The sequence below is a fragment of the Leptosomus discolor genome, chromosome 4 (assembly GCF_034619465.1).
Source record: "Leptosomus discolor isolate bLepDis1 chromosome 4, bLepDis1.hap2, whole genome shotgun sequence".
Taxonomy (NCBI): Eukaryota; Metazoa; Chordata; class Aves; order Leptosomiformes; family Leptosomidae; genus Leptosomus; species Leptosomus discolor.
The window spans coordinates 54666663-54681760 of NC_141394.1; the positions used below are offsets into that span (position 1 = coordinate 54666663).

Consider the following 15098-nt stretch of genomic DNA (forward strand, 5'->3'; position numbering starts at 1 on the left):
TTTTAACAGTAACTGTCTTCATGAAGTTCTGTTCTAAGGAACACAGGTGAAGAGGTTTTTTGAAAGAACTGTACTTGCTATTATTGAGGCTATTCATTGATCTATCAAGTATGTTTTCAAATTCTGAACAGTATTCTTCATCTCTAATAAAGCATTAGGTAATATTAGGCCAAGTCTGGTGAAAAAATCTTTGAATTTAAGTGTGTGCTGGGTTCCCACTGAGGGCAAATGGAGTTTCATAGACGAAGAACATATGGAATAAGCTCAGAAATTCCTGCTTCCTTATAATTACAAACTATCTTTACTAAGAATTGGTTCTGCAAGGTGCTGAGCAGCTTCTGGAGATTCTGGGTCTCACAACATACCAGTAAGACTATCAATGTCCCTTATTTTGGGAACAGTAAACGCCTTCCTAGTCAGATCAGTCTACAATGAAATGGAGATTATGCTATCTGTGTATTTAAGTAGTCTCCAGCTGACTTTGGTGTTGTTTCAAAACTATGACAGATCTGTGTCAAGAATAATCCTGGTCAAGTCAAGTCTCATGCCCTTTATGTGTTGGCATCAATTCAGGCATCCCATTACTGTATTTGAATTGGGAGAGTTAAGGGATGCTAAGTATACTTAAAAGTTTTTTAAATATTAGATTGAATTCCATTGCAGAAAACTACACTTTTCTATGCTACATCTTTTTTTGATTTTTATTTTTATTTAATCTTGTATTTCTTTCTCCTACCAAGAAGGGGGAGATTTTGCTGCTTTGTGATGTGCACCCTTGTTAACTGTTAACTTGTTGTATTGATTCATAGATAGTACCACAGATGAGATTTGACTGAGAAGTAAATAAAGAAGTCTGTTACCAAGGTATTCTGATACCCCAACTGTAAGATTCAATATGGGAATGTGAGGAGAGAGAGGAAAAAAAAAAAAAGGCAGCAGTTGCTCTTCCAATTTTCCTAGCAGGATTGCAATAGGCTTCCATATGCTCTTTGATGGGCACTACTTCGAAGTTTATCTACATTTTAATTCTTTCACCGCAGACTGACAACTAAATGGCTTGCAATAGCTTTTTGAAAAGTTCGCCTTTGGCCAAAGATTTGAGTGTGCAGAGAACACAGGATAGAAATGGCTTAGATGCCTCAGCTAACAAAATAAACTTTTTAAAATGCATTCATTGTATTATTGTTGTTGGTTATGGGATTTTTTCCTTGGTAGATAAAAATGCTGGCATCCAGAAAGCTGAGATTGTAAAGTGTTGTGAGTCAACCCTTTTGATGTTGAGGAAGACCGAAAAGGAAAGAGAGAGTCTGTAACTGTAGCATGGTTAAATGATGTCAATCCATTCCTTCCAACTGCTCAACTTGATGGTGAATCATTTGGTGTTGGAAAACATTGACTCCTCTTCATTCAATCCCCCAAAACAAAATTAATTTTGAGAAGATTAATAAAGTATTGTTTTCTCAAAAAAAAAGAAAAGGCATAAAATAATTGATCCTAAGTGGATCTGTTTGCCTGGTTTTGGTCACTGCATTTCTTTAAGCTTATTGCAGGAAAAAAAATGATCCATTGGTCAAAAGATCAAAGGAAAATGAATGGAATAAACAGAGACGAAAGGAGTGTCTGTTCCTAGAAGAAAGATCTGGAAAAAATAATAAGATTAAATAAAATGCAAGGTAAAAGTGCATGAAGGAAACTGAAAAAGATAGAAACGGGGGGGATCCTACTGTTGAATATTTTTCAACCAATAAGAACAAAAGAGATTATTTTTTTTTGAAGTGGAGGGAGAAATTCCAAATGATCATAGGTTTAGAAAACATGATATAAAAGGAGCAATTAAATGAGTTGCTGAGTCTAGAAACAAGAGAAGACTTTGGGAGACATCAGAGCCTTCCAATAGGTAAAAAAGAGCTTACATGAGAAAATAAGTTATTCACTGAGGTTAAACCAGGAAGCAATGGATTTGAAGTACATCAGGAGTGCTATACATCAAATATAAGGGAAATAATAGATATCTGTGTATGAGAATGAGTGATAAGGAGGTATATGAAATCTTGCTAACTGGAGAGTTTTTAAGCACAGCTTAGACACATACCTGTTGAGCATGATGCATGTTTCTGTTTGGAGGAAGAGGTGAAAAGGATGTTGAGGTTCCTAATCCCATACTGCCTAATTAATATTCCACCCCCCCAAAAAAAGACAGTTGAAACCAACAGAGATTCAAAATACCACTGATCCAAGACAAGACTATAGAACGGCACATCAGCTATCATTCCAGGCAAAAGTAGTTGCTAAATGTTTAAAATAATGCTTAAAATAATAGGGGATTTTCCTACTATGCATTTGCTGTTTGTACATTTGAAGCATTTGGCATTGGATATTTTGAGAGACAGGATATTGATCTAGATGGACTGAACTGATGTTGTGTGGTGAGTCCTGTTTTTCTAGGGTTAAAAAAAAAAAAAGCGCAATGCAGCAGGAGGACTATATATTTATGCCTTTTTCCAGGTGCGATACAAGCTTCTGTTGCTCTACCTGACAACACCCTCAAGACTAGTCTGATCTGTGCTTTGATTTTCCCCAAACTTTTAATTTTATTGAATTCTCTGGGGAGTTCTTTGCTCTTTGTTTGCAGGTTTAAATATTTCGTGCTTTTGAAACCACATGATTTCTGAGGTAGCATCAGCAGAAGAGATAGCATTTCACTGGTACAAAATGTATTTGGCTTTTTTTCGCTGAAGGAGTGCAGTTAGTCCTTCTTAAAAAAGGTTCTTTGCCATCCTTACAGAGGAGAGGATGTTTTTAAGTACTTATATGTGGCTATTATCTTATAACTCAGATAGTAGTCTGCATACAGTAACTTAAAATAGTGGTTCAATGGTAGAAACCTTACTTTTGATATGTATTTTTTTTATGTAAAGAAACCTGGTTAAATAGTTTTTCCTTGATCTTCATCTTTAACTTTGGCTAGGATTATTAACTTTCAACAACTGGGCATTTTGAAGACTTTCACTCAGTTACTTTGTGCAATTCCACTTTGTCTCCTCAGAACTTTATGTGTACAGTCTAAGGAACGCTGTGAGTCTGTGCTTGGGATTGTAGGTCTGCAGTGGCCAGAAGATACTGACTGCACTCAGTTTCCAGATGAGAACTTGGACAACCAAACTTGTCTAACACCAGATGAAGAAGTAGAAGGTAACTCCTATAATTAATATTCATAGGAAATTAAAGTTTTAATTAGGTTCCCAAAGTCACTGACTGTTTTTCTCCCCCCATACTTTCTCTTTGAATTATAATATTTAAACTGTGGAAATGCTTCTAAACTGGGTTTCATGGAATTTGGATACCAACTGTTTGCAGATAAGAGAAATCTGTCCGAAGGAAGGATCGATTACCCTCAGTCTATGAAAGTCAGTGCTTGAAATTTGTTGCTAACACCACACCTGCTGCTTGCTTGTGCTGATACTTCATTTTTTTACCTATTTAGACGATACAATAATGCTTTTCTAGCCAGGAGGCAGACTCTTGGCAGTCTTAAAAAAGCTGAGCCCCATGACATCTCTGAGAAAAATACTGTAATGCTAGTGTCTTTGCCAGCTATTGTTTGCTCTTGGTTTTTGTTTGGGGAAGGTTTTGTAGAGTTGTGCCAAACCAGCTTCAGTAGCAACTGTCAAATTTCAGTTTTTGAGTTCAGCCACAATACTAATCATTGTGGGTGTGAACATGGAACAAAAGAACGAAATTGCCTTAAATGCTTCTAGATATTCTTTGTATGTATGAAGGGAGAAGCTATGCAGCTTTTCGTTCTGCAGTGGTCATTGGATGTGGGATCTGTGGAGATTCTGACATGTCTTTTCTTTTTCTTGCCAAAACACCAGTAATGTAGCTGGGAAAATAGTGAGATGGTGTGTGCTACAGTGCCTGCAATGTGCTGAGCATGTTCAGTTCTCACTCTTCTCCTACTCGCCTACATGGTTGTGACAGTCTTTCCACAGCCTTGATCTTGCTCAGAGAAAACAATGGGCGAAAGCTAGTTAGTCTATAGTTCTTTTAGTGAAGATGTATTGCTGGGAATATAGTGAAGGAATCATGAAAAAACAGTGAAGCCTATATAACAGTTAGTACTATTTCTTCAAGCAAAGTCCATGTGCACATGTATCACTGTGAGGATTTTATAAAGACATGTAATACCATAGCAATGAAATCTTCTGTTGTGGGACTCTTGAGAGACAAGGAGATAATTCCCCTCTACAGCAGTGGGCTGATGGAAAGAATTTATCCATTTTTACACAGCAGTGTGTAGGAAAGGAAAAGTAAGATTTTGGCACAACAAGGTAAGTTAAAGAAAAAACAACGTGATTTAATATTCTCAGGTATCAAATGTCTTTTAACGTTCCTCCCTGTGTTATTAGATCATTTGGCTTTGAGATATAACTTAGAATGGTCATATTTTAAATATACTACTGCATACATGACTAGTGTGTTCCATTTCTAGAGATATTATGTTCATTTATAAAAATTATAATGTAAAAAAGTCTCACTTTAATTAGAGGGACTTTGCCTAGTAAGCTGATTCAAAGTTTATTGATCATCTTAGCGTTGAAATAGATATTCCTGGAAAAACAGTGATAAAGGAGGGATTTTTAGTATTCTTCTAGAAAAAGTGTAACTAATTAAGGGGTCTTGTCAGGGTTGTTTTGGGTTCACTTACTGTTAGAATTTTATGTTGATTGAATGCCTGATTTCTACTGACTCCAGTGTTCATTAGAAAGTCTTCCCTGGGAAGTTTAAAATCTTATATAAATACATCTGAAAAAAACCCCCACATGTAGCAAAATAAATTAGGCTTCTGAGAGCATTTAAAATATTTATAATTACAAAATATAAGTGATTTTCTAACTTCTATAATTGACAGAGTTATTACAATGTGCTGGATTGCTTAACTTCTCTTCCAATGAGTGCTGAATCCAAGAATACTGCTGGCCAAGCCAGTATGCACTGTAAGCTTAGTTATTTTCGTAATGAGTTATTCTTAAATGCTGGCACTATGGTTCACATGCCTTTTATAATTAGAAAGTTATTTTCTAAGGCTCCCAAGTTCATTGATAATATTTTTGGTACAACTGTTTCTTGAATCCTAAAATTTACCCATGGAACTGCATGGTATTAAATATCTGAGAGATTTTGCGGGAAGGAAAATAAAAAGCAACATATGATGGAGGTTGTACATTGAAGTCAGTGACATGTACAATGTGAAAAAATGGGAGGGTTTTTCAAAACTGTCTAAATAAAGCTTTCTCAAAATGGTACTCTGTAAGATGAGGCAGAAATGATATAAAGGTTAATTAGTGGACATTTCTGCATGGTTTTATTAATTCCAATAGCCACTCAATTGCCAAATTTTTTTTTTTTTTTTATCCTGGGGGTGTCTCATACATATTTCAGCACATCAGGTGATCTATTTCTGCTTCACACCACATGACAACAGTGAGAAAATTAGCTAGAAAAGCCATGCCCACAATCCAAACATTGTATGCCAGTTATTTGGCAAAGCTTTGGAATTTGATGGAGGTAGCATGTGAGGGAGAGCTCTGGAAAATAGTTGCTCCACCCCATTCACAGTGCAATTGTTAAGTCTTAGTTTAGTATTGCACAAGCTTTGTATTCCTGTCATTTACCCTTCTGTAGCAGTCACAGTGATAAATAAGTAAGTACCCTTATGATGATTAAGCTTGCAGCTTGTGGAGTCTTTTTTCTCCCTGTTCCTTGTCATTGACAGAATGCTCACCCAGTCACTTCAAGTGCCGTTCTGGGAGGTGTGTCCTGGCATCCAGAAGATGTGATGGTCAGGCTGACTGTGAGGATGACAGTGATGAGGACAGCTGTGGTAAATAAATTTGAGTTAGATCTTTTGAATGGAAAGTAGTTGAAGTATTAGAATATGAGTTTTGGGTTTTTTTCAGTTATTTGAACCATAGCATGACGGTTCAGAGGAGAAGCCCCTTTTTCTATGTGAAAAATACGTTTGGAAGGTTTTGGGGTTTTTTGTTTAATACTAGTGGCATTGAAAATACTTTAGCAGGCATCCTTCTTGATTAGTGTCAACACAATTTATAGTATTTGATCATTTTGATTCTGCTTACCATATTCCAAGATGTTTGAATATTCCTTTAGTAATGAAGATAAAAAGTGCTGCAGACTTGAGTCTTGATATTTCTGGAGGTTTTCTACTGAGCTAAAACATGACTTCCTGGCAGTTTAAGTCTTTAATTCATAAATATAGTTTTGAATTTATACATGGTAATGTTCTCATTATGATGTATTGACAAAAGATCTGTTTCTGAACAGGATTCTGTACTGCAAGGATCAAGGATTACACGTTTTTTCAGATTAAACAACCTCAAGCTGTGGGTACAAGGATAAAGTAACCACCAGGTTTATTCCCCAGTATATTTCTGAGTTTAGTTATGGTAGAGATGCTCTTGCCTTTTAACTTAAGGGGACATATTGGGCTTGAGAATAACCAACAACTCTCTTGGTCGCTATTTATTCTTGTATGTACTGGCAGGAGAATTTTGAGAAGGAGAAGGGAGTTTATACTATTTCTTTATGTGACTAAGGTGTAGCCTCATGGAGTTCTGCATTCTGGCCTGGCATCCTTAGGGGCAAAGAGAATAATTATAAATCACTAAGGTTTTAGAGAAGAGGTGTGAATATGAGTAAAGACTGGAAGACTTTCCAGCAGAGTAGGGCTAAGGTGCACAACCTGGTTTTCTTAACAGAGAGCAGGTTAAGATGGAAGCACAGTTTATGTGAGTGACAGAACTGTGGAAATAAAAGTCTTTCTACTCAGCTGCACAAAAATAAAGTAAGATCCAGCACCTGAAAGCTGAAGCTAGGCTAAAAATCACACTTGACAGCTCTATAAAATGCTTCTTTTTTTAAGCACAGGTTGTTTTAATGACTGAAGTAACCAAGGGGTTATTTATCACTAAGGTGCAATGTATTCTCAATCTTTGGGAGTTTTCAAATCACACTTGTATTCTCTCTCCTCTTTCTGCCCTATTGCCCTCTCCCTGCAAAAAGAAAAAAAAAAAAAAAAGATAGGCTCACCGAAGTTGGGTTTAATACTAGGTCATTCTCTTGTTTAGATTATAAAGGAAAGGCAGAGCTGATGATCACAGTGACTCTTTCAGAGGTTGTAATTTCTTTACCTTTGAATCAGTTGTCTCAGTTGTCCTCCCTGCCAAAAATATTCTTTGTTGCCACCTGTTCTTAACTCCTTAGAACACTAATTGCTATGCGTCTTTTAGGATAATTTTATTCTGCTAGACATTAACATATGAAATATTGCTCTAATATATAACATTGATTTCTCAAGTGGATCTCTTTATGCCTCTGTAGTCTAGACAGAATGTCATTGGCAATCAGCAGAATTCTTATCAGTTTCTATAAATATGGAAGACTGTATCTGCTAGGAAATTACTGCTGTCAGAGTGACATTACATTGACCAGGGGTAATACTGTTCCTGAAGAACACAAAGTCCTTGTGAAGCTCCAGAAGTAACTGTCTCTGACTCATTCGTATTCCACGTGTGCAGGACAAAATCAAAACTTGATGATCTTTCCACGTGTAAATGTCTAAGCTCACATTTTATTAGATTTATCCTTCAAAATTGGTTTTATACCATTAAATAACAGTCAGCATTTAACTTAAAAACCTTGTATTTGAAGTACTGTCTGTCATTGTATTAAATGACAGGCTGAAACAGCTTCACAGTGCAGGGAGGAGGATGCTGGAAAAGATGAGCTACAGCTTTTGAATGCTCAATTTGCTCTGGCCGAAAATGTAAGGTATAACAGTCCAAAGGGATCAAGGTATACTCTGCCCATGGAGAGTAAAGCTGTATTCAGCACCCAGTGTTTTCTTCTGTTAGCTATCCCTGTCATACTTTCACGTGATCTTTGTGAGAGAAAAAATTACCCATGCAATTGCAGTGAAATCCTAAGACTTTAGTGCCCTTTAGACTAGGATTTGGGGAGAAAATTCGACCCAGATTTCTGAATGTGAGACTTCTGATTGCATTTCAGTGAAGTGTGAGGAAGGTAATTTCTGAAAATTATAATATGATAGTCATCAGGAGAGTTTGTGGTATTAAATATGCTTGATTGTAATTGGTCATATTAATTTACTGGCTGCTGAACAATGCCTCTGGCAGAGAGCAAAACAGGGTCCTAGAAGAGTACTAAAGACATTGAGAATATAACATTCAAAACCAGTATTGTCCTTCACTATTTTCTGCAGTCTGAGTTCTGGCTGTAGTATTTTAGTTGAGAGAAAAATTTGGTGGTCTTAATGTTCATGACTTAATAAGTATCGCATGGGTAATATATGTGTGAATAAAAAATGGTAACTTGCTTCATATTTTGAAGAATGAAAGTAAGACGATGTGTGAATCCTTCTCTTTTGCTAAAACATATTTTTGAGATAGGGGTGATGTAAATACAGACAAGTTTTCATTGTCATTAAATTAAAAATATATGTCACAAAAAGATTTAGAGAAAAAATAGAAATACACCAAAAGGTAGATGGCTTCTACCAAGAAAACAGTATATTTGAACACTGAATTGAGTAAGTAGTGAATTTTTCCTAGGGAATTGTCTCTATATTTATGTATAGCAAAGATAAATTTTGGAGAGTCATGGAACGTTTCACAGTGTAACACTATAATGTGTGATGAAGGGAAGAAGCAAACGTATTTAATTAATTCTGAAGACTGCTAAAAAAATTGCAAAGTTCATAAAATACATTTTTTAAACTTTTCTATTTTATTTTAACATGAAGTTCCCAATATGACTGATATTTTTTGTTCATATTGGAGTAAAGGTTTTATTTGGTTTCAAGTAATTTTTCATTAATAGTTACCACAAATATTGTCAGGAAGGAGACCTGGAGAAGGATGACACCCAAGAAAGTTCTTTCATCATGTGGCATTAGTTTCACAGGTTCAAGGCTATTTATTTCTCTGTGCTGTAACATTTATTTACATGGCTTTTTTAATCTAAACAAAATCAAGCACTCCATACATCCACATGAGCAGATTTTTTCCAGTAGTCGTATGAACTAGTATTGGTTCTCTGGTTCATGTTTGTAAAATACTCGCTTCTGAAATAGCACTTCTTGGAAACAACATATCTGCTTAGTAACTTACTGCTGATATGTTGCTGTAGTTCCAGGTCCAGGCAAACAGAGGTGCTCTTTCAAATGCAGTTTCTGAATTTATACCTCAGCTATTTGTGTGTGGGGACATCAGGACTGTCACCGGAATTTGAGCTTGGATTAAAATGAAAACTAGTATTATAGTCTATAGAACAGGCCAAACAAGGCAATCAAACCATCTGTTTTAGTCAGGTTCCTGTAAAATCAGAATATCAGATGCGCAGGACATTAGTATGTCAAAGTATTTAGACTGATATCACAGTGAAGTGCTTTACTAGTTGATGGAAATAAATAGTGAAATAAAACAAGAGAATTCTTAATTTCCTCTAGCTGATTAACAGGAATTTTACTGTCAAAGCACTTTGACACAATTTTATGTCTTTCTCTTGAAATCAGAGAGGCTGATTTAGTCTCAAATTATGGAACCAGGAAGACTGTTTGCGGTCAGTACTTAACAGCATCTCTCTACCATTCATTAGATTGGCATTAGATTCTTTATCAGCACTGCTAGAAAAAAAAATTACATATTTCTACACTGTTTCATGGAGTTTCCATGTTGTCATAGGATTTGCTTTTGAAGGACCAAAGGTCTGTGTGGTATGCTTTTAAAGGAAACTCTACAGACTTCAGGATTAGAAAAGTCCATATATTAGTAGTAAAAGTGTTTCTAGAGTAGTGGTCTATGGGTTTTGAGCTAACTGAGCTAATTACTTATAGATATGTGTAGCATAATACAAGTTATTATTTAAAAAGCACTGAAGTGTAATGAAGTGTTAGATGTTTTATAGCTATTTATCAAATTTGGACTGTGACAATCTTATTTCCATTTCTTCATTAGTAACTATTCTTGGTACCTTTTAAAATTTATTTTGCAAGTGAAAATATTTTAGGTGTTTCAGGATTATTAAGAAGGAAACAGTTGATTTGATATTACGTGCAAGTGTTTCAAAACTGTTGTTCTCTGCCTCCAGGTTGTAGAGAAAGGGGTCTTTGGGAGTGTCCTTTGAAGAAGCTGTGCATCAAACACACTATGATCTGTGATGGTTTCCCAGACTGCCCTGACATGATGGATGAAAAGAACTGCTGTAAGCGCTTGTGCGGTTTGTTAGCCCTATAAAGGGCTGATCACATTTTTGGGATCTTGGGGTGCAAAATAAATGAAAGTAAAAAGGGTTTCTACAGACAGAAAGTCTTAGTCATTCCCTCATTTTCCTTTTCAGTTTTTATATGGCACCAATTTACCGCTTTCCTCATCATGTGTCTTCTGATGTTCAGATCCTTGTATCCTTGCTGTCTCCTTGGTCACTCTGATCCTCTCTTTTTTTTTTTTTTCTCTCTCTCCCTCCTGCTTCTTGTCTTTGTGCTTCTTTTCTTTATCCCTTGTAGATTCTTAACTCCTTTTCCCAACTTTTCTCAACTTTAATCTGTATAATTATAGATGCTTACTGCTCTTTTGCTTACTGCCACTTGATTTTCCTTCTGATCAGCTCTTCAGTAAATTTCATATGTCTCCCTGCTTTGTTTGATTTCTCTTCTGCTTGACATTTCTTAGATTCTGTCTCCGCACTTGGCTTCTCAGGCTTCTTCTCCAATCCAAACTGTGATAAGTATCAGAGATACAAAACTTAGTATGGTACGCTGACAGCATGGGCATACCGTCCATGTGCACAGTGTACGTTGGCTCAAAGTGCTGACAGTGTGCAGCAGGCACCCTGGTCCCCTGCGAGAGCTGCCTCTGTTCTGTTTCCACTACACAGCTGGCTAGTGGGATGGGAAGGGACGGAAGACCTGTGAACAGCAGCTGCTTTGCAGGCTTCCGCCCCGCATGCGAAGCTGGGAGTGAGTGTCATGAGATGTTAGCTTCGCTTTCATGAATATATTAGTGGTACTCTGAATTCTCTTCTTTTGAGAAAACCTGGTGTGTGGGCATGTCCCCAACACAAGAAACTAGAAAAGATATACTGGGTGACACTCAGCCTGCATAAGAAAGAAGAGATGCTTGGTAAACTTGGTTGAAAGCTGAAATTTTAGTTCTCTGGGCAATCCCGGTATTTCGGCACTTTTATTGGGAATGTAGGATATAGTTTTACAATTTAAAGAAAGATACTTCTGAGTGTCTGGAGTTCTGTGGGCAGGGACAAGATGTGAGGCACGTTTTGTGTGCTATGTGACGCATATGAATATATTTGCCAAAATGATTGGCAGCCTGCATATATCACTAGATCTAACTTTGTTTCTTTTTGGGAAGAGGCAGCTCACGAACGTTTCTTAATGTGCTTTTCATTGTGAAGGTTATCCCATTTGACTTCCAAGCGGTCTGTGTGCTGTAATCTGGAAAAAAAGGAAGGTGGTATTAAAGTGATTTGCCCATGATCAGACCTTAAGGTCATGCCAAGAGGATTCTTCAAGAGCTAGTCTATAATTATTAGACTGTATTTTCTCTCTGCTTTTGTGTCGGGGCTTGAATATTCCAAAATGTCAGCAAAGTTTCCCCAGCTGAGGGCTTTCAGCTTTTGAAATATGCTCTCTCTGGAAGGCAGAGTTAGAGAGCTTTTTCTATTTTTGCAGGCTTTATTTCAGAGGCAGAAAGATCACTTATGTCAGAGTAGGCAGCACTGCCTCCCCTCTCTGTATGGTTTTCACTGTGGAGTACGTTTGTGGTTTTTTGCACTAGTGTTGCAAATAAATGCTTGGTTTGTGTGACAGTATAGATACTATACAAGAGCCAGACATAGGCATAACTGAATGCAGCTTCTTTCCACACATTCTCTCCCTCTTTGCCCTCACCCAGCTCTCAAAATTCTCTAATGATGGATTTACAGAAGCTGGAAGAGAAATGTGTTAGTGAGGAGGGTACTGTAATGCTACACACCTGCCTTTTGGGAGGGAGTTTGTTATGGTTGGGGAAAAGCTAAAAGTCACTTGCGAATAGAAGCTCTGGTGGTTCCTGCACTGGACGGGGATTCAGGAAATCCCTGTCTAATAATACTGCCAGCTGGCAGCCAATTGTGAACTGGAGCATGTCTATTTGTACATCAGTTCCCCATCTCTAAAGTGGAGATAAAAATCATTCCATGATTTTAAATAGCAAAGGAGGATCCAAAAGTGAATATAAAATTGCTGTGGATGAAAGAAAATACGCATGCATTACAGTAATATAATTTTTTCAAAGAACATGAGAAATTAACAGATTTGGATGAGTCTTCTAAAAAGCATGGAACACAATATTTTCACTTAAAGCTAGTGAGAGGCTTAGACAGGTTTCCTATGACAAGACCACAAATGATAGTAGGTAATCGCACATTTTGCCATTTCTAGGCACCCTTTTTTCCCTTTGAGTTGCAATGCCCCCTGCCACTGCATGGCAGCAACCACCTTCTGCCTCAGTGATGTCCATACCTCTGAATTTTGCTGCAAATGTCTCACTTTCTTGCTCCATAAATCTGATCTGTGTCTACCTTCACCCTCCTTCTCTTTTTTTTGGTCTCAGTGTGAACTTCACATTGATCATTTCTTTCTCAAAGTGAAACATGTTTTTGTCCTTTCAGCATTTTGTGAAGAGAGTGAACTTGAGTGTGCCAACCATGAATGTGTGCCACGTGAGCTCTGGTGTGATGGGCAAGCAGACTGCAGTGACAGCTCAGATGAATGGGACTGTGGTAAGTTTTTGCCACGGTATAGTCTGCCTGCAAGTGATGTTTGGGTGATGGTAGTAATTGCTGGTGATTTGATTTAGAATACAATTGCGGTGGTGGAGAGATGCTCCCATTATTACCAGAGGGAGACTGGGTTGAGGTTGGGAAAGCATGCAAGAAAGTGGGCAAAAGAGAAAAGAAAGGCTCAGTGTGAAGTGTCACAGTGCAAAGATATAAGAAAACTGACATGTCAGGGAAATCCTAAAATGTGTGGATGCTGTGTAAAATCTGGAAAGTGCCGACAGAAAACAGAGGAGGAAGATGTTCAGATGTACAATTCATTTGGGCAAAACTTTTAAGCCCTGATTCTGTACTTGTGAAAATCAGTGTGGAATTCCCACTGACTGCAATGGTGCAGGTTCAGAGCTTATAAGAATAAGGTAGTCCTACCAGGTCCCCTTTGCATTGGCTAAAGACCTGCACGATGATGTAACCAGGTATTGCTGTCTATATTCAGATTAGGCCTTATGCTTTCATGTGTTGCTAAAGCAGAACTCTCCAGGTATTATTCTTCAAATAAAAATGAAAGTGGATTTCAAAAATATTGCACTGAAAAGAAACAGGTTGGAAAGTGGTAGTATGTCCTCTGAGATTTCACTGAGTTAACATGTGTTTCTGTACATGACAGTAGTTTATGGTACTAAGTTTTGAGATGCTTTGTATGTAATTTTAAATACAGAAAAAGAGGTGTACCAGGGCTTACGGAATATTTTGTAATCATATTGAAGTAGATTGTATAAATATTTTAAAACCTTTAACGTTTGTGAACATTAATAAACAACAACATTTAATAAAACCTGTGCAACAGAGAATAATTGTTCTAGGTTAATATATACCTTTCTCATGGGGAGAGAAGCAAAAGCTTCAGCAGATAGCAAAAATGCATAATGACTGGCTATTTTAAGATTAGTACTATCAAAGCAAAAGTCAGAGGAACAGTTGAAGTAAAACCAGTATGTATTTGGGGAGGAAATACATACAACCCAACCTCCTTTAAGGGATCCTAGAAAGGGAGGGATGTAAATTTCCATTTTGGGCCATTTTGAGAAGCTTTTTGTGTGTGATAAAAGCAGTTCACACACTTACACATGGATTAAGAGAGAAGCAATGGTCATCATGTTTCTTGTAAACAGTAGTTGTTTTTTCTTTCTCCAATTACATCCACATACTGTTATGACAGGATCAGTGCATATTACCAGGAGTCAAATGGTGGTATCACTCTTGTGTCAGGCAGCATTCATCCCACAAATTACTCTAGTGATTTCAGTTGGGCTATTTGTGGGGTAAAAGATCATTTAACAAGATTAAGGCTATCAGAAACACATGTGAACCGATGCTGGTGAGTCAAGAGTATTCTTGTTTATTCTAATCCTCAAGATGTCTTTGTTGTTTAGTGTCTCCTGCTGTTCAGTGTTAGCAAGGTTCTGATAGCCATGGTTGCCTTGGTTTTAAATTACATAGCTATTGAGCATATAAAATCAGCAAAAGCTCCAGCATCTTCGAAAACTCGTTTGAATGTAGTTGTATGTTTTCAGTATGGCATTTACAAAACTAACTATGTGAAATAATAGTGAAGTTGTTCTTCTTTTTCTTGCAGTTACCCTGTCTAAAAACATGAATTCCTTGATGTTCCTGACCATTCACAGGTCAGCTGCTGATAACCATGTTTGTGCTGATGAGTGGCAAGAAAATTTAAGCCAACTGGCCTGCAATCAGATGGGTTTAGGGTAAGGTCAGTAGTTTGTAGCATTCTTAGGACAATTGGAGTGCGGGAGTTAGATGTGAGTGATCATTGTTAGACCTAGTGTGGAAATGGTTCACAGAGAAGAGGTAATGAAATTTTGTGAACTATGGCAGGAACAAAAGCTCACTAAAATCCAGGCACTTTCACCCCTTTATAAACATTACACAATTGTTGTTGAGAGAGTGTGTTGAAAAGATAATGATTTCTTGCCAAGCCTCAGTATTTGAACTTGCAGTTATTGCTGAGGCTCAGAATTGTTTGGCAATGTGATACCCTGTGTCCTCCTAAAGATTTAAAGTAGACTTGTCTTAGGAAACACAGGAAAATTTCTCTGCGTTCATTTGCATTCTGCAGTAAGCACTGTGAGCTAGGCAGATATATCTAACTTGGGTATCTCTGAAAGTGAATTGTTAAAGACAGATTTCTGTGTGGAACTCAGGAA

The 15098-nt window shown here is 37.2% G+C and overlaps 1 protein-coding gene across 1 annotated transcript in view; it reads left to right on the top strand.

Moving 5' to 3' along the window:
- The window catches only part of CORIN (corin, serine peptidase), a 156427-nt gene that overhangs the window by 116957 nt on the left and 24372 nt on the right, over nucleotides 1-15098 (top strand). The window contains exons 12-16 of the mRNA XM_086464230.1: nucleotides 3047-3192; nucleotides 5777-5884; nucleotides 10189-10302; nucleotides 12766-12876; nucleotides 14510-14639. Of these exons, the coding sequence (XP_086320356.1) occupies nucleotides 3047-3192; nucleotides 5777-5884; nucleotides 10189-10302; nucleotides 12766-12876; nucleotides 14510-14639 (609 nt within the window). The remainder of the gene's footprint in view (nucleotides 1-3046; nucleotides 3193-5776; nucleotides 5885-10188; nucleotides 10303-12765; nucleotides 12877-14509; nucleotides 14640-15098) is intronic.